The sequence below is a fragment of the Protopterus annectens genome, chromosome 8.part0 (genome assembly GCF_019279795.1).
Source record: "Protopterus annectens isolate FY-2018-M chromosome 8.part0, PAN1.0, whole genome shotgun sequence".
Classification (NCBI taxonomy): domain Eukaryota; kingdom Metazoa; phylum Chordata; order Ceratodontiformes; family Protopteridae; genus Protopterus; species Protopterus annectens.
The window spans coordinates 711,981,571-712,000,261 of record NC_056741.1 but is presented as its reverse complement, the minus strand read 5'-3'; the positions used below and the strand labels follow the sequence as shown (position 1 = coordinate 712,000,261).

At 40.3% G+C, this 18,691-nt stretch overlaps 1 protein-coding gene across 1 annotated transcript in view; it reads left to right on the top strand.

Annotated features, from left to right (window-relative positions):
- The window catches only part of MSTO1 (misato mitochondrial distribution and morphology regulator 1), a gene marked incomplete in the record, with an annotated part of 1,162,028 nt that overhangs the window by 739,871 nt on the left and 403,466 nt on the right, over positions 1-18,691 (top strand). Inside the window, 1 exon segment of the mRNA XM_044080162.1 lies at positions 755-872. Within this exon segment, the coding sequence (XP_043936097.1) occupies positions 755-872 (118 nt within the window).

Below are 18,691 nucleotides of genomic sequence, written 5' to 3'. Positions count from 1 at the left end.
ACTTTGTGTCCACCATACCTGACCACCTAGTCAGTCTCCTGCACTCCATTTTTCCATGCAATCTCCACCCTTACTAGGCATAGATACTGTTAAGGGCCAGCACTGGGCAGTGTTACAGCAGGTATCATTATGCAGGGGAGTACAATATTCACTTGCTCCGTTAAGAGGCTGACCCCTCTCACAACTCATCTCCACTTCTGTGAATCTGATTCTCCACATAGGTCCATTTGGTTTGCACAGAAGAATCTCAGAGTGGGATACATGCTTCTGAGGCATACCTACATACTCCTTTCCCTTACCTGTATAATTGTAAACCCAGCACCATGCCATAACCATACTCCACCTAGTTTAAACAGTAGAATATTGAAGTGGGACACATGTGTCCTCTCCATCACATGGAATAATGAGAAAACCAACACTTGTTTTCCTTCATCCTTATCCCAATAGATCCTTCAGCATCTAGATTGCTGAACAACTGTGGCTGGCTGTAGTCAAGACTCCATCTTGTTGTGCCATGGAACCAGGAAACATTCAATATTTTATAGTGCAAGTAAGGGACTTGGGGCATTTTCTGTAATAAAATAATGTTTATGAATTCCAGTTCATATTTAAGGCAGATCTGTTCAGCAGCATTTGGATTCATTGGTGCTGATTTTGTTATTTTTTGATTCATTGTTATAGTAGTTTGTCAAAATGCCAGCATGTGAAAGATGTGGATAATTGGAGCTCAATATTTTATATTTCATCTTTTTAGGCAATCCAGTCAGTTTGCAGCTTTTGGTCAAGGAGAAGGCCTCTTTAATTGTCCCAGATTTCAAGATGATTTGGAAGACAGACTGCATTTTTTTGTCGAGGAATGTGATTACTTGCAGGTGTGTGTGGATTTTGTTTCTGTAAAATAACATTTTTACTGTTGGTTATTTTTCTTTGAGATGTTACTTTCTGTAAGGATTTGTTGATTGGTTAATGTTTCTGTTAGACATTATTAGTGGTTTCCTTCCAGTTTTAATGCAGTATTTTCATTTTTGGTATCAAAAGTATTTCTTTCCTAGTTGACTATCTATACTTTTCATTAGCTGCCTTTTAGGTGTGTATTGATTCAAGGAATTGCACTGTCTTTCCTTTCCCAGGGAACAAGAAGCTATGTTCTGCAAAATGCCTTACTTCAGCAAGTGTCAATTTGTGGAATTAGCTCTACCGTGAGACTGTTATCTTACATGTGGTGCATGTTGCATTATAGGGATGTGTTCTCCCATGCTTTGTTTTCAGTTTTATATAAAAAAGCAACAATGATTATACTAATTACTTTAAGAAAAAAAAGAACATGACCTCATTTGTGACATGCTTTTAAGGTCCGACGTTTGGAAAAGTGTTCCTTCATCCTTCACTAAAATAGTACAATATACCTCAGGGCTCACTAGTATTAAGTTCATAGGTTATATTGCAAATCAGCTTTGTGAAGTGACACTGAATGTGTAAAGTGACTTACTACGGTTAACAGTGAAAATGAAGATGTGAATTTAGCATAAACATTTGCAAAATATTTGCTTGCCCTCTAAATCCCCCTGTAGAATATGCACACAGATATTATCACTTGATATGGATGTATAGAGGCACAAGTCAGTAGGTCAAGTGCCTTATGTATCCTGATTGTGCAGTAATGTCCTTACCATGCAAACAGACACCAGTTGCCTTATTGCGTTTACGACATTGGTAGCTGTACTTTTTTTAGTATGAATTTTTAATTTAAATATGTGATAATTGTTTTGAAGTATATTTTAATGTAAAATAGTTCCTCTGCCCATATAACTTTTTAATTGTGTGGAATTTTGGTATCACAATTTCAGGGTAGTGATTTAAAGGACCCTCAGACTGTTGTGTATTATTACATATTCCAGCTTCAAAACATGTGCTAACACTAAACACCTGAACTGTGTTATGGTTACTTTATTTGTGTAACCTGTGTTGTCCATTAGGATTGTCTGCTTCTAGGAGGATCTGAGCTAGCAACATCTTTGGCGAAGGTTCTCTTGTGCTCTCTCTCTTCCACCCCCCACCCCCATTAATGCTGTGTGAGTGATGCTCCTTGGATCTTGATTACTGCTGTTTGAGACTGACCTGATTTTCCTGCTTTGTCTTTGTCAGATAAGTAAATATTTTGTCTTTTTTTTCCCTGTGGCTTATCTTTTTCATGATTTTTCTAGCATATTATTGTATCATCTCATCTTTTTTATCTTTACCAATCTAGTTCTTTTTTTCTCTCCTTTCTCCCTTGGGCCTACCCAAGTCCATCGTTGATTCCTTGTAAGGACTTCTTCCATTATTTTACTTTACTGAACATTTTTCCAGTATTAAACTGTGATGGAAGAGGCTTCAAGCTTTACGAAATGCCAGAAGTAGGGCACAAAATTCCCCTCAGGGCCCACATCTTCAGTATGTGGTTTATTTGACAAATGAGCATTTAGATGCCATTTATGGCATATACTCATCTTTTGGGCAGTGTTTTATTGGACCATAAGAGTAAACTCCATTTTTAAGGGCCTTCTCCCTGTCAGAGCAGGAGTTAAGACCACATCTCCTCTTTCATCATCATCATCTCAGCAATCCAAAGCATTTGAGAAAGAGATTTCCCGATCTCTTGAGAAGGAAAATGAAAAGGAAAAAGACGTTTCTTTCTTTGGTTCAACCAACTTGAGATCCAGTTGCACCAGACCTTCGGTGCCTATCATCTATGAATCTGAACCTATTGTCATCTCTGACCATTCTCCAGAAAAGGTACTGACTTCAGCTTGTGATCTTCTAGGAAGGAACTGTCTAGCTTTGTGACCTCCAAGCTCCTTTCTGCATCCTCCATTGTCTGTTAAGTCCTCCAGGAGTGTAGTAGAGTGTGAATGGGAGTGGATAGTGAAAGATCTTGTGAATTCTCAGATAGATATGGGGGAGTTTTGTCTCTCTCCACAATGAGGGCTGACAGAGCTGGCCCTCCCACACTTCTTCCATTTTATTCTTTTTCCGCTTCCAGTTCCTGAACCAGTGGTCTGGGTGCCAAGATTTCCCCCATTTCTCCCCTGTCAGCTTCAGCTGCTCTGGTGGCGCCGGCTGCAGCAGTTCATCTGAGTCACTTGACTGAAGAGTTTAGAGCTGGATGTTTCCTGGAGCTAAGTGGTCAACACAACTTATTTCTGGTCATTTTTTGTCATTGGTTGCCTTGGCTCTCAACACTTAGGCACTGGTCTCTACTTCAGATACATCTAATGCTTCATTGCTGGGAAAGGCACTCTTGTGTTCAATCTCTCATCTTGGATTACAATTGAGGACAAACAGGCATGATAGTTCGTTTATATGCTTTATTACACAGAAACACATCAGGATGGATAGCAGCAATACAAAAATGTAAACAAACTGTGGGAGGTCAGCATAATGGTTAAGGTGTTTACTTTGCAAACACGAAGTGCAGGGTTTGATTCTCACGTGGGGTAATTGGCTAGGCTTAAAATGGCCCACAAAGGCAGTTAGCCTAGTACTAATCTATGAACCTATGAATAATGGGTATCACAAAGCTTCACAAATGTGTACTCTTTTTCCATGTAACACAACCTTAGAAATAATCCTAAGAGTAGTAATTATGGTGGGTATGCAAACAGTAATACTTCTCTCCAAGTATTTTTCTTCAATTAGTTTAGCTGATGATCTGAAGTAGTTAACTTCATTTTATCTGCAACCTGTGGGTATTCGGATCCATATCAGATCCGAGCCTGCAACTTATTTTCTAGCATCTGCTCCGAGCTCCTCCCCCTTACCCATAGTACACCACCGTCTCCCATCTTCCCTCAGATCTCGTTTGACACGCCATAGTGAGCTTCGTGGTCTGCTTTGCTCTGAGCTTCAGGGATTGTAAGTGTGTTTATTTCTATATTCTGTGTGAAAGTGGTTGTTAGTTTTCCCTCCTTCCCCCTTTTAATGTACGCTGTTCGTCGGTTCTAGCTTTAAAAAAAAAAAAAAAAAAAGTTTTCTTAAGAGTAGTTTCTAGGCCCACTTCCCTTCAGTGTGTGCTAGTGTGTTGTGTTTCCTCTTCAGAGAGTGGCGATTAGTTTTAGGCTATGGCTGATCAGCCTAAGTCAGTTTTCAAAAAATGCACAGAGTGTGGCCATACGGTCTCACCAGCTGATGGTCACACTCTGTGTGTAATCTGTTTGGGAGTGCCCCTTTTACAAGTGTACAATTTGTGCAGGCTTCAATCTGAGGGCCCTCAGGGATAGGAAGGCCAAATTGGTTGCTAAGGATCTTCTTCCTGCCTCCATGCTGGATTCTGCCACGGCCTTGGTCTCTGGTACTCCCACTCAACCACCCAGTCAGACAGGGACTCAAACTCCCGCTTGTGCTGGTGTTGGGAAGGAAAAAGAAAAGGAAAAAGAAAAAGCAAAAGAGAGAGAAAAAGAAAAGGACAGAGAAAGAGATGATGCGGAAATTAATTCAGACCCAAATACAGATGGGAGTCTTGCCAGGCCCTTTTCCCTTCAGAGGGGGGACCTCCATGCCATTTTTCCATCCCATTTCTCCTTCCCCGATCCATGTGGCTGCTTCGGGGTTTTTGTATCTGAGACTCTTTGGAGCTGGTAGCTTGGCGCTGACTGTTCCTCCAACCTCGACTCCGGCTGTTACCTTGAGTTCCTCGGATCTGGCTAGTTCGGATCCGAGCGACTCTCGGAGCCGTGGACAGGGAGTCGGACCCGAGGAAATAGATCCATCTTCAGCTTCCACCTTTTTGGATCCTAACTGTTCCCTTGGAGCTTAGGCTACCCTCGCTTCGGACCCGGGGAGAGCTTCTTGCTGGATGCCAAGGAGGTGCGCTCTCCTTCAGTGTTTGAAGTGGTGGAGAGGGTTCTCTCCCAGGGATTGAGACCTCAGCCCATCTCCTTGGATTTCACCCAGACTCCATACAAAATTTGTTTGTTTGTTTGATTTGTTCTCTAAGGGTTATACTTATGTCCCTGCCCAGAATCTTGATGTGGTGAAGACCATTATAGACGTCAAACTTTTTACTAGGAAATTAAATTTCAGTTTAATGATTGGTGGTGGCGTAGTTGACACTGGTAACAAATTTAGAATCCCTAGCATTTTTAACCCTCCTTTGCATCCCTTATTGCAGGTTTTTGAACAAATGTGTGAATTAGATATTAGGCAGAACTTTAAACATGGGCACAGTCTTTGTACCATGGATTATAAAAGCAAGATGGAAAGAGAATGCCTAGATTTCATAAAATCACATGACATCCGCATTTGCAAACCGGGTAAAGGAGGGGGTTTAGTGGTGTTTGATGGTTCTGATTATTTCGAACGTATAGTGAGCTTACTTAAGAGCCCTTCTTACACATCTAGTTCACGTTCGGAAATAAATAAGGCTTACAACAGCATTAAAAACACTATTGAGGAAATGTACATAGAAGGAAGGATTAATCAGAATATATTTAATTACATGTCTACCGTGTATCCTAGGTATCCCTTATTTGTTTGGGATACCTAAAATTCACAAAGATGTGGTTAATCCCCCTATGCGTCCATTGGTTGATGGACGGGGATCACCCACATATTCATGTGCGAAAGTTGTAGACTCCATCTTACAAAAATTCCTGGTTAGTGAGCATCAAATCTGTAAAGATTCGTGGTCATTTCTGGAAAAAATTAATCGACTAGAATTTAACATAAGACATAGTTTTCTCACTGTAGATATTAAGGATTTGTATACGTGCGTTCCTCATGCTATTGCTACCGACTGAGTGGGCCAAGTATTAAAGAAAAATGGTGCTACTAAGAAGGAGTTGGATCTAGTTAGTGAACTAATGGACTTAATCCTTGATAATAACTTTTTCATTTTTGGCGACAATTTTTACCTACAAAAAGTGGGGGTCGCAATGGGTTCTCCTTGTGGGGCCAGTATTGCCAATTTGGTTATGGCCCGTTGGAAGCATGAATTTGCATTTAACAACTTTGAATTTAAGGATAGAATAGTCTTTTACACACGTTACCTAGATGATATTTTCATCCTGTTGGATGGAAACGTAGCGACTAGCAACTTGGTAGTAAACCATTTTAATGGTACCACCCAGTTTTTGAAATTTACATTTTCATTTAGTATGGAAGCCATTTCTTATTTAGATATATGGTTATCCAAAGACCACTCTACTAAAAGTTATGTGGAAAAAATTCATAGGAAAAGCACGTATTCAAATTCCTTCTTGCACTTTACGAGCTGTCATCCTTACCATCAGAAAAGGGCAGTTATTAAAGGCCAGTTGGTAAGGGCAGCTCATATTGTTAGTCTCGATGATGATTTTGATGAAGAATGTAAACTATTAAAAAGTATGTTCTTATATCGTGGATATCCTGAAACGTTGGTTAATGACCTTGTTGAAGAAGTCAAGAATAAGAGATTAAGAAGTGTTTATAAACCGACTTTGGGTACTGGACATACACAGATACAACAAGATGGGAATATGGGAGTCTATGTTGGTTAATGTTAGCAACATGATTACTAAACCTAACATTCAAGGTCCAATGTTTATTACCACTTTTAACATTGATAGCAATGTTTGTTTTGGCATCATTCGTAAAAATTGGGCCTTATTTAGAAGTGACCCTAGTGTATACAGCAGGATGGGAAATCAACCTGTTGTGATTTACAAGAAAGCTAAAAATTTAAAGGCATTTTTTGAGCAGCAACAACGTCCATATCCTAGAATAGTTGGAATGTACAAATGCCAAGCATGCAATTATTGCTAATACATAATAGAATCCAATAGATTTAAGGTGCAAGATTTTCAATATAGTTTAAAGTGTAGGGTGAACTGTAATTCTAAGATGATTGTTTATTTGGCCCAGTGCCAGGTGTGCCCTGCTTTCTATATTGGAAAAACTGAGAGGCGACTCCATGACCAGTTGAATGAGCACATTTGTGCTATTAATAGGAAAAAAAACCTGAAAATGCTTTGGCCAAGCATTTTCTATCTTGCCCTGAACACAGTTTTACATTTTTAGTGATAGATCAAATTCTCCAGGATGTTAGGGGTAGTCCCGCACCCCTAAAATTAGAAGAATTGGAATTATTTTTGCAGATAAGACTAAATGCCTATAGTTTCCCGGGGTTGAATGAATGCTACTCTATTAGCAGCATTCTAAAACTTAAAAGACTAATAAGATGAAGGGTTGTCAATCTGTCTATTTTGAACTTTCAAGTTATTAGTCAGGGTTCCTGAAGTTATTTTTAAACTACATATATTTTTAATATTGAGTAGTACTTTTCCTTCATACGTATGTGTATTAAGTATTATATACTTTTCAGTTTTACTGTTTTTATGTATTGTTTTAACCTGGTAAGTTGTACGAAGATGGTGGTATGCCTTTTAGTTTAAATGACTATAACTGATCATTTTATCATCTAATTAAGTTGTTGAATTAGGTTGTATTTATACTTCCGGTGTGGGAAGTTTTGCTTGTCTGAAGAAGTTTGTGTATTACATCAAACGAAAACCGCTTAACATTAAATTAATTTGCTTTCTGAGTGCCGCTGTGTCTACTTCAGTTTTACTGGTTTTATCGTTTCTGGAGTTTCACCCAGACTCCACTGGATTTGGCGATGACTCCATCCTGTGTCAGGGACAGCCCATACCAGAGGAGCCCCAGGTTATTCCCCTTGAGGAACCCCCCCCCCGCAGCAAACGAGTCCTCTTCAGAGAGTCCCACTGAAGACGGCCCCCGTAAGTGCAAGTGCAAAAGGAGGCACTTGGAGTCCCCTGAGTCCCTCACTACGGACATGGATTTAGATGAAGGAGAGGGTTCCCCCAGGTCACCTCCCGAACATGTCTCCTTCGGAGACATCATGGAGATCCTCTGCCAGAGGGGCGGTTGGTCAGCCCCAAAACCCTCTACGGATGAGTCCATATTCCTGGAGGCTTTTGGCACGGGCCCATTTACTTCCTGGGTGTCCCCGCCAGCGGACCCCTTGGTGGACCTTATCACCACACGGGCAGGGCATGGAAGGAGCCTGACACCGTAGAGCTCATCCCCAAACACCCTGACAAGATTCTTTCTCAACCCACCGACAGGCAACCTTGGTCTAAAGGAGCCCCCATTGATGCTATGGTGGTCTCAGCAGCCACCAAGAAGGAACTAGCACAAGAGAGTTCCTCAGTCCACCCTCCGGACAAGGAGTCCAGGTCGGTGGATAGGTTTGGGAAGTACATTTATTCATCAGCATCCTTTTCGTTCCGTGCGCTGAACTATTTGGCACATGTTATAAGGCTGCAGCAAGACCTTGTCTCTGAATTCGCTGAGTCTTCCCCAGAGTCTTTATCGCAGCAGGACAAACAACTGTTCTCTGCAAAAATGTCGACTCTGAAGTCAGTATCAAACATGTCCATGTGCCTCCTTTCCCATGCCACAGAAGGAGTAGCTAGGGCAGCTGGGACAGGCGTAGCCATGAGGCGACATGCCTGGCTTAGGTTGTATCAGTTTGCGGACCCTTTCAAGGCGTCATTTACTAATGACCCCTACGATGGTTCCTCCCCTTTCGGGAAGACAGTACATGACACTCTTGTTCAGAGCGAAAAAGACAGGAAGACTTTGCCATCGGGATCCGTTTCTCTAACCCTCAGCGGTCCTTTTCTAGGAACCACAGAGGGCAAAAGAAGATGTGGTTCCGGAAATCTCAGTTTTCCTGGGAGTTTCAAGACAACTCTTCTCCAGAGGCAGAGGGGGACAGGATTGACGCCGATCCGGAGGTAGAGGGGGTCCCAGGAATTTTGGGTCTAGGGAACCTTTCCCTGACAGGCCCACGCAGCAGCCCTGAGGGGTTGCCTGACTGTCCTACTCTGGAGGCAGTCAGGGGGAGATTGTCCTTGCACCCAGCGGCATGGGAATCAATAACTGCAGATCGTTGGGTGCTACAAGTAATATCCAGAGGCTACACTATCCCATTTGTTGCCCCACCAAGTGCTACAAGACAACTCCTGGTTGTCCCACCCGCTCACAGGGAGACCGCGGCTCTAGAGGTTTCAAAGCTGCTTCACAAACGAGCCATCGAACCAGTCCCCCTCGACTAGTCCGGATTAGGCGTTTACTCCAGGTTCTTTTTTGTGCCAAAAAAAGACTGGAGACCTTAGGCCCATTTTAGACCTTTCAACCTTGAACCTGTCTGTCACCAAACAAAAGTTCCAGATGGTCACCCTACAGTCCATTCTACCTTATCTCCGAGTGTGTGACTGGATGTGCTCGTTAGACCTCCAGGATGCTTACTACCATATCAAAATCCACAGAAGCTCCAGGGGTTTCTTCACTTCCGGCTGAGAGCCAGTCACTTCCAGTTCAGAGCTCTACCCTTTGGTCTCACCACAGCCCCCAGGGTGTTTACCAAGGTAATGGCAGTAGTAGCAGCTGACCTGAGGCTTCAGGGAAGTCAGGTATTTCCTTACCTGGACAACTGGCTCTTCACTGCATCTACCAAGCGTCTTCTTTGTCTGGCCTGAGACTGCTTCCTTCTCTTGGCAGATCGGCTGGGGATTACAGTCAATGTTCACAAATCCCTTTTGCAACCAGTACAAGTTCTAGATTTTATCGGGGCATGGCTAGACACTTTGCAACTAAAAGTCTTCTTAACGTCAGACAGGATCTTACACCTCAGGCACCACATTCTTCTAATCGTGGACCTCAAATTTCCAAATGCGAGCTATGTTCTCCGGGCTCTGGGCACCATGGCTGCCGCAATCTCTATTCTCCCTTCTGCACACCTTCACATGCAGGTCCTTCAGTGGACTCTAGCTGTCCAATGGTCTTGGCTAGACCTGCCCATGGAATTTCCGATAAGGATCAGTCAAAAGTCTTCTTAACGTCAGACAGGATCTTACACCTCAGGCACCACATCGTTCTAATCGTGGACCTCAAATTTCCAAAGGCGAGCGATGTTCTCCGGGCTGTGGGCTCCATGGCTGCCGCAATCTCTATTCTCCCTTCTGCACACCTTCACATGCAGGTCCTTCAGTGGACTCTAGCTGTCCAATGGTCTTGGCTAGACCTGCCCATGGAATTTCCGATAAGGATCAGTCACACCTGCAGGATGTCTCTCCTTTGGTGGCTCCATTCACTGGATGTTGCAGCGGGATGCCTTTTCCTGTCATCTCCAGCCCAAGCCAAAGTGACCACAGATGCCTCCAAACTCGAGCTGGGGGACACTGTTCAGGAAGGATGGTCTAAGGCATGTGGTCCCAGATAGAGACCAACTTGCACATAAATGTTCTGGAGATGAGGGCAGTGCTTTTAGTGTTGAAAGTATTCCACACTGTCCTTCCTCTGGGTACGATTGCAATTCAGTCAGACAACATGTCGGTTGTCTGGTATATCAACAAGCAGAGGGAAACCAGATCTTATCCTCTGTGTCACAAGGCCATGAGAGTGTGGGGGTGGGCGATTTCCACTGGTCAGTTTCTGATCGCAACGCACATCCCGGGATGCTCCAACATTTTAGCAGACAGATTGAGTTGGGCTATTCTAATGCCACAAAAACTCAAAAAAGTGAGAAACGGACTGGTTCAGCAAAGCACGGGCTGTTTATTAAACGCAAGCGCTTTCAGCTAAGGTATTCCTCAGCCGCCTTCAGACTAAAACAGTGTATTAATCACAGCAAGACCTTATATATAAAATATGTGCTAATTAAAACAATTAAAATTCAAATTCATTAACCACTTGGCTGGCTAAAAGCCTAGATTTTAAAGGGCTAATACCTATTACCACAAGCAGTTATTTACTTTTCCACTCATTAAACAGTACAAAACAAAACAAAGCAAGACAACCTGTATTTTCTAAATAAGCAACAAATAAACTTCAAGTTTATGAAGTATTTCAAACCTATCAAGTGTGTCAAATATTTAATCAATTATTTAGTCAAACACACTGGACTAAAATACGCTAGACTAAAATACGGAACTCCTAAGAAAGTATGAAAATAAAAGCAAGTTAAAAGTATATGTAAATATAAATAAATGTACATGTGATATACCCAGTTTAACCAATACATAAGTCACTTGGTAATGGTGACATTTATATCCAATAAAAAAGGAACCAAATTATTATAACCATTGTTGTATCTATGTACATGAAAAGAATAGATATATATATATATATATATATATATATGTATGTATGTGTATATTCCCTTTGTACATAATATACATAAAGATAATGATAAGTACAATTACAAACTCATCTCTTCAATGCTTTTAGTTTGAGAATGCTTTTTATAGAAACATACTCGTTTAAACCTGGGGGTACCTGTGCAAATGTTCTAATTTGCCAAAAAACATCCTGTGCTTCCAACATTAGTTGCCATGGACCACCCCTAATGTGGGATTTAACCTGGTGAACAACGGAAAACAAAAAGGAATGCTCCGGATGTTCACAAGTGTGCTTTGCCAGTGCATTGGTCAAGTCCTTTCTCCCTATGGCATACAGGTGTTCATAGATTCTTTTCTTTAATGACCTCTCTGTTTTGCCAATATAAAAGGAGGGACATTTCTTACACAAGGCTACATACACTACTCCTTTAGTTTCACAATTGTACTTATTGATAAAATAAGTTCTACCATTAATGTTAGTTTTGTTACCAGGTAAAATATATTTGCACTGGGGGCACCTACCACATTTAGCCATACCCATACCATTCACTTTAGTTATAATTGTGCTCTTTTCAACAAGGTTCTTTAAATTTAGCCCTCGTCTATATGTAAATGTTGGACGATGTCCCACCACGTTAACCAATGCCTGGTCCTCCACTAGAATGCTCCAATTCTTATAAATGATGTCCATAATTATGTAAAACTCTATACAATATGTGAAAAGAAAATTAATAGGGAACATATTCCCTGTATTGGCCTTTTGTTTTACTTGTAATGTTCCCCCTCCCAAAATGGGGTCTAAAGTGCCCTGTTTCTCTTTTAATCTGTACTTCAAACATAATGTCTTTTACTAAAGAGTCTGGATACCCTCTCATGGAGAACATTTTACATAAGTTTTCACATTCACTAATAAAGTCATGTCTTTCAGAAACCATTCTTGCCGCTCTGACAAATTGCCCTTTCACCACACTTCTTTTTTGGTGAAAGGGGTGGCTACTAGAAAAATGGAGATAAGAATTTGAATAAGTGGGCTTTCTGTTGGTCATGGATTTAAATTTGTTATTATTTTTATCCTTACTTAATTTAACATGCAAGAAATTAATCTCATCTACCCCTACACTGTAAGTGAATTGAAGAAAATTAGACATTTTCGAAATGCTTTTAATAAATTCGGGTATCACTTCTAGTTGCCCTTTCCAAAAGAAACACATGTCATCTTGATATCAAATGTACCAAGTAACATTTTGTTGATACATCTCATTTTGAAACAGCCATTCTCGTTCCCAGTATGCCAAAACACTGTTTGCAAAGCTACACCCGCAGGGAGACCCCATAGCTATTCCTGTTTTTTGAAGAAAAAACTGGTCCTTAAATACCAAAAAGTTGTTTGATAACACCAGGTCCAGAAGAATTTCTACCAGATACATTTGCTCATTGGTTGCCTTTTTAAGCAACATAAAAATTTTTTTGTCCACTCAATTCCCAACTGGTGAGGAATTACCGTGTACAAATCCTTGATATCCACAACTAGAAAAATAAGGCCTGGTTCATACTCAATCTTATTGATATGTTCCAAAAAGCCCCAGGAATCCTTACAAATTTGTACTTCATCCTTTAATAGGGGTTTAAGAATACCATCCACGAATTTGGCACACGCATAAGTGATGGATCCCCTTCCATCCACAATTGGTCTGAAAGGGGGGGTCGATCAAATCCTTATGGATTTTTGGAGTGCCAAACAAGGTTGGAATTCTGGGGTCTGGCATGGTCAAATAGTGTAAGATATCACAATCAATGCTACCTTCTAGGAACAAATCATCTAGTACACCCCTAATTTTCCTATAGGCTACATGTACTTCGTTAAGACTTGACTTCAAATAAGTTCTTGATTCTAGGTGTTCAAACATCTTGCTAACTTAAAAATATTCGTCCATGAAAACAAGACCCCCTCCCTTATCGGGCATCATAACTCTTATTTTACATTCATTAAGGAAGGAGATGAAATCTAACTCATTCTTAGAAACATTATTTTTCATTATTTTAGAACATACATTTGAGTTAACCATTGACCTTAAATCTATCTCACACAACTTTTCAAAAATACTTAAAGCTCCATATAGTGGGGGATTAAAAATACTTGAAACTTTGTAGGTGTTAAGTAGTGTAGGTGTGTTGCCTAGACTGAAGGCAAGATTTAATTTATGCACAAATAACTTCGTCTATGATGGTATTAACAAGATTACATTTTTTGTCAGGGACAAATGAAAGTCCTTTAGAAAAAAATTCTATCAATGCTTGTTCCACCTTTAACACCGTGTAATTGTAGATTTTAAAGTCCCCTTGTTTACTTGTAAGGACTTTAGGACCCCCTGTTAGGATGGGACTCATCTCCTGCATTGATTCCCTCTTTTCCTCCTCTGTGTTCTCCCCCTGTTGTTCATTGTAGTATTGTTGTTGTTCGACGTTACATTCGACCTGTTTCTGGCCCTGGAAAAACCCTGGTTGTTTTCAACCTCATTTAGGGACTGATCCATTTGATTTTGATTGTTAAAATGTACATTACTACCACTTGTGTTGTTAACATGGCTCCTAATACGTTCACTCCTCCGCACAGGCACCCTCTCTTGGTTCAAAGCATCGTCTTGAACCACCAGTGGAGAGTTATTGATAGGAGCATCATTATTCCCCCAAGATCCAGTTTGTCCTGGGGGAGGAGGGGGGTAGGCCTTTTTATTGCCATAGTCCTTGATATCCCTATCAGTTTTGCGTTTCTTATTCAACAGTAACTTAAGAGATAGATGCTTCAATACTGGACAGGATTCTTAAATAGTCATACTTGTATCTACTGAAATCAGGGTGTTGTTGCAAGAAAGACTCAAGTTGTATCAGGTCTTCCTGTAAACTGTTTATCTCAGAACTGTAGTAATTTATTAAAGATGCTAAAAATTCAAAGCCCTGTTTATCGAATAGGGCCAACAGCTCTTGGTGAAAAACTGAATTATTACTTAAACCAGCAGGATATCGCCATTGGTGCAAACCTTTGGGAATTATTTTCTTACCAATGCATTCTTGAAGGTAAGAAACCACCGACTGCAATTTTCTGCATCAAAATAGTTTAAAATCAAAGGTATTAAGTTTGTCAGGAAAAGTACTCACCAAGTTATCCTGATCACTTGGAGCATCAATTAAGTTACTAGCAGTGGCAAAAAAGTCTTTTTTTTAAAGAAAATTGGCCATGGTAGGTATAGATGCTGATTCTCTTTCCCATTAAGATGTCCGTTAACGCAATTTAAATCTCCTACTGTGTTTCGGCTATCTTCGGGCTGCCTTGGCGTCCCCTGTGCTTCGTTAACATCCTGCGACTGTTGTGTATTCCCCATTTGAATTCCTGGAGTTGTCACAGCAATAGGAAGCCCAGCGGAACCCATTTGTTGTGAAGAAAGGTTCCTCTCAACGCAATTCTGTACTTTTTGCGTTAAATGATCCACTCTGGTTAGCAGCATGTTAACCAGAGCCGTTAAGTCACCCAGAGCTTTACTATCCTCGGAGTTCCGACTAGCAGAGGATACACGCTTTTCGTCTTGCGAAAATAGTGGCTGTGAAACAGCCCCATGGTGCTCATTATGCTGCCCTCCGACTCAGTTTCCACTTGACATGACAAACTTGCAAAGAACACTGATAAAGATAAACCACAAAAACTCAAAAAAGTGAGAAACGGACTGGTTCAGCAAAGCACAGGCTGTTTATTAAACGTAAGCGCTTTCGGCTAAGGTATTCCTCAGCTTTCTTCAGACTAAAACAGTGTAATAATCATAGCAAGACCTTATATATAAAATATGTGCTAATTAAAATTCAAATTCATTAACCACTTGGCTGGCTAAAAGCTTAGATTTTAAAGGGCTAATACCTATTACCACAAGCAGTTATTTACTTTTCCACTCATTAAACAGTACAAAACAAAACAAAGCAAGACAACCTGTATTTTCTAAATAAGCAACAAATAAACTTCAAGTTTATGAAGTATTTCAAACCTATCAAGTGTGTTCCTCCACAGTGTAAGTACAGCTGGCAGCCATTTCTAATTTTTCATGCAGGTGGAAATAAGTTTGCCCTGGCCTCTTCTAGGCTATGTAAAGCTTTCTAAAAGGCACTTTTTTTCTGCGTCCTTCCATCAAAGATTCAGTTCCTCATTGGGACCTCACTTTGGTTCTCCAGTCATTAGTAACTCCCCCCTTTTGAACCTGCGGCATCAGTGGATTTAAAGTTTTTATCTTGGAAGACAGCCTTCCTAGTGGCTATTACATCAGCTAGGTGTGTCTCTGAGCTGCAGGCTTTGTCTGCCATGCCTCCTTATTTAGTCTTCCATAAGGACAGGGTCTCTCTCTGTACAAATCGTTCGTTTTTACCCAAAGTGGCATCTCAATCAAACATAAACCAAACAATTAATCTACCTGTTTTCTTTCCAAATTTTCAGAGCAAAGGTGAATATAAACTTCATTTGTTAGATGTTCATAGACAACTTTGTTTCTACCTTCATAGAACACAATCCTTCCGTAAGTCTGATCAATTATTTGTCTCATTTTATAAACCTCGTTTGGGAAAGGCCATTTTCAAGGTTTCTTTAGCCAGATGGCTCACTCATTGCATTCTACATATTTACAAAGCCAAGGGTTTATCTCCTCCTGGTCTGATTAAAGCTCACTCTGCCAGGTCCATGGTGACTTCCACTGCTTTTTGGTCTAAGGTTCCTTTGGATGACATTTGTGCAGCAGCAACTTGTGCAAATTCACATACTTTCATCTCCCATTACAAATTAGATCTGATTTCCAGAGGGAGAGCATCCTTTGGCTCTGCGGTGCTCAGGAATATCCTTCCATGAGGGCCTCCCAAGATTTGTTGAGTAGCTGGGGACTCTGTTCCACAGGTTGCAGATAAAATGAAGTTAACTACTTCAGATAAAAAAGTTATGTACTCACCATAATGTTCCATCTGAGTAGTTATGCTTCATTTTTTTGCAACCTTCCCACCCTCTGTCCTCCTGACCTTTTCATGTGATTAAACATGTTAGGTGTATTTAGTTGAGTTGCTAAAGTGTATAGTTGCAGCAAACTCAATCTGAGGGAAGATAGGCGATGGTGGTGTGTTATGGGTAGGGGAGGAGCTCGGAGCAGATGCTAGAAAATAAGTTGCTGGCTCAGATCCGATATGGATCCGAATACCCACAGGTTGCAGAAAAATGAAGTACAACTACTCAGATGGAACGTTATGGTGAGTACATAACTTCTTTTTATGCTTGTTGCATCCTAAAAATTTTCACAAGAGTAATCATTTTGGTTGCAGTTCCCAAGAACTGTAAAACCTAAATGTGTAAGCAGTAATGTTCCCCAAACCCCCATCATTTTTCTTTAGATGATTTATCTTATAGTATGCTTGTACTAAAATATACACAGCCATTTGGTGGCAGCTCTTGAAAACTGAAAAACACATACAGGTAAGCAATAATGCTACTAACCTCATAGTTTTTCTTAAGCTGGTGTAGCTGATGGTATACTTGTTGCCCATTTCTTTTTATGATCATGTTTGTCGTGTGTTGTATTTTTGTTTTAATATGCATTTGTATTCAAGTCATTGTTTTACCTTTTTGTTGCACCTTCACTTTTGCCTTTTAGGTCAAACAGTGTTTTAGCATAGTTTTTCTACTGCATTTGTATGTGAGCATGCAAGTGTATGTATGAGAGAGAGGAGAGATTTGTCTGCTAGGTTAGAGTATCTGACTGTTTTCTGTTGTAGTGGGGGTTGCTGATTTTTCTTTTTGTTACTTCACACTCATTTTCCTGTCTGTCGGGTTTAAGCATTCACTGTTATCAAATGGTTATTTGTTTTACCTATGGCTTTTACATTTCAGGTAATATGGGTTTTTTTGTGCTTTTATTACTGTAAAATATGTTTGATTTGTGTTGCAGTCATGATTTCTATTTTGTTTTATTACAGTTTTATTCAAAACCGCTAACACAAGTCAAACCAGGAAACACATAAAGCTGAAGGCTCCGTCTTATCCACAAATGTTCAAAAAGCACATTGGTTACAGTTTAAAATAAACAAAAAAATTTAATAAAATTATATAATGCGTTTTTCGTCCCACAAATTTGTGGGACTTCTTCAGATTAAAAACAATGGTAAAAGACTACGTTATATCCTGTACTCGTAATCACGAGTAAACCTTTTGGACGTGCTGATAGGCTAACAACATACAAATTCATAGTTTTAATACGTAATGAAAACTGCTTAAAAACAAAGATAAAATCAGATCAACTATACAACCTTCCTAGCCCTATGCAAAATAAAATATAATATATATACAACTACAATACATATTTAAAATAATCAATTAAGGCATGAACACCAGAGAAGACGTATAAAATGTATAAAATACATTTTCTGGTCATGCCTGTCATTCCTGTGCAAAATATTATTACAGTTTTATTAGTACTATTTATGCAGACTTAATGTATTTGAGATGGGATGCATTTCTGAAGTTTAGTGTTTCTTTGATTTATTGGTTTTGCAGTATTTGTTTGACCATTTTCGTTGCTAAATGACTTTTTAAGATGTTGACATTTTTTGGGATTTTGAAGACTGTAAGGGAGAAGGGATCTGGGATGGAGTGTGAGGTCTAGGTAGACTGCACTCATTTTCTCCCATGTAGTAGAAAAGATCTGATGCACAGTCAGTTAGCAATTTGAATGATCAGTATTACTTGCCCAGACTTTTTTTGAGCATAGAAAGCTTGTTTGTATTCCTTCATTCTGGTTATTTTAATGTCCGTTTCTTTCTAAATCCTGTAATAGAAAAATAAGTGTGGAAGCCAGTGGGAGGGTAACATAAAAAATACCTTAATGTTCCATGTAGGAATATGTGGTGGTGATAGTCCTAAATTTGAAATGTCAAGTGAGGTAGCCCATCAGCTGATATAAAGACTAGTTCTCCTACTCCACAGGATGTTATCCAATTGATGCATTAATTTCCCCATACATAATGCAGATATTCTGGGAAAAAAGTGTTGGGTGCAGGTGCCCAGTGAAGTCAGCTTATTGTTATGGGAAGCAGATTTCTGATACCAAGGTGCCTGTGGTATGGGCATCTGGTGATTGGATGTTGGTCACTTGGAGGTCCAAGAAGATTCCTGTGCTTGATAATGTAAGTCTTGCACAACCAGACTGGTCTTAGGCCATTTGGATCTATTTGTCCCAGTAGGGCCCTCGTCCCTCAGGGGGCCCTTCCCTAGGCTGTGATAGGGATATTGTGCCTTCCATATCCCAAAGATTTGCCTGTGAGGCACTACAGCAAAGTTTAAGGCCTTTTTTTACTGGTAGTCTTACTCCCGTACTAGTTACACGTCTCCTTAGTTGAGTGGGCAACATTCCCTGTCATTCATTGCACTAGTGGCTGGCCCAGTATTATTACTAGCTACAACATCACACCACACCCCTTGTTTAACTCAAGTTATTAGCTATTCATGCCCTCACTGT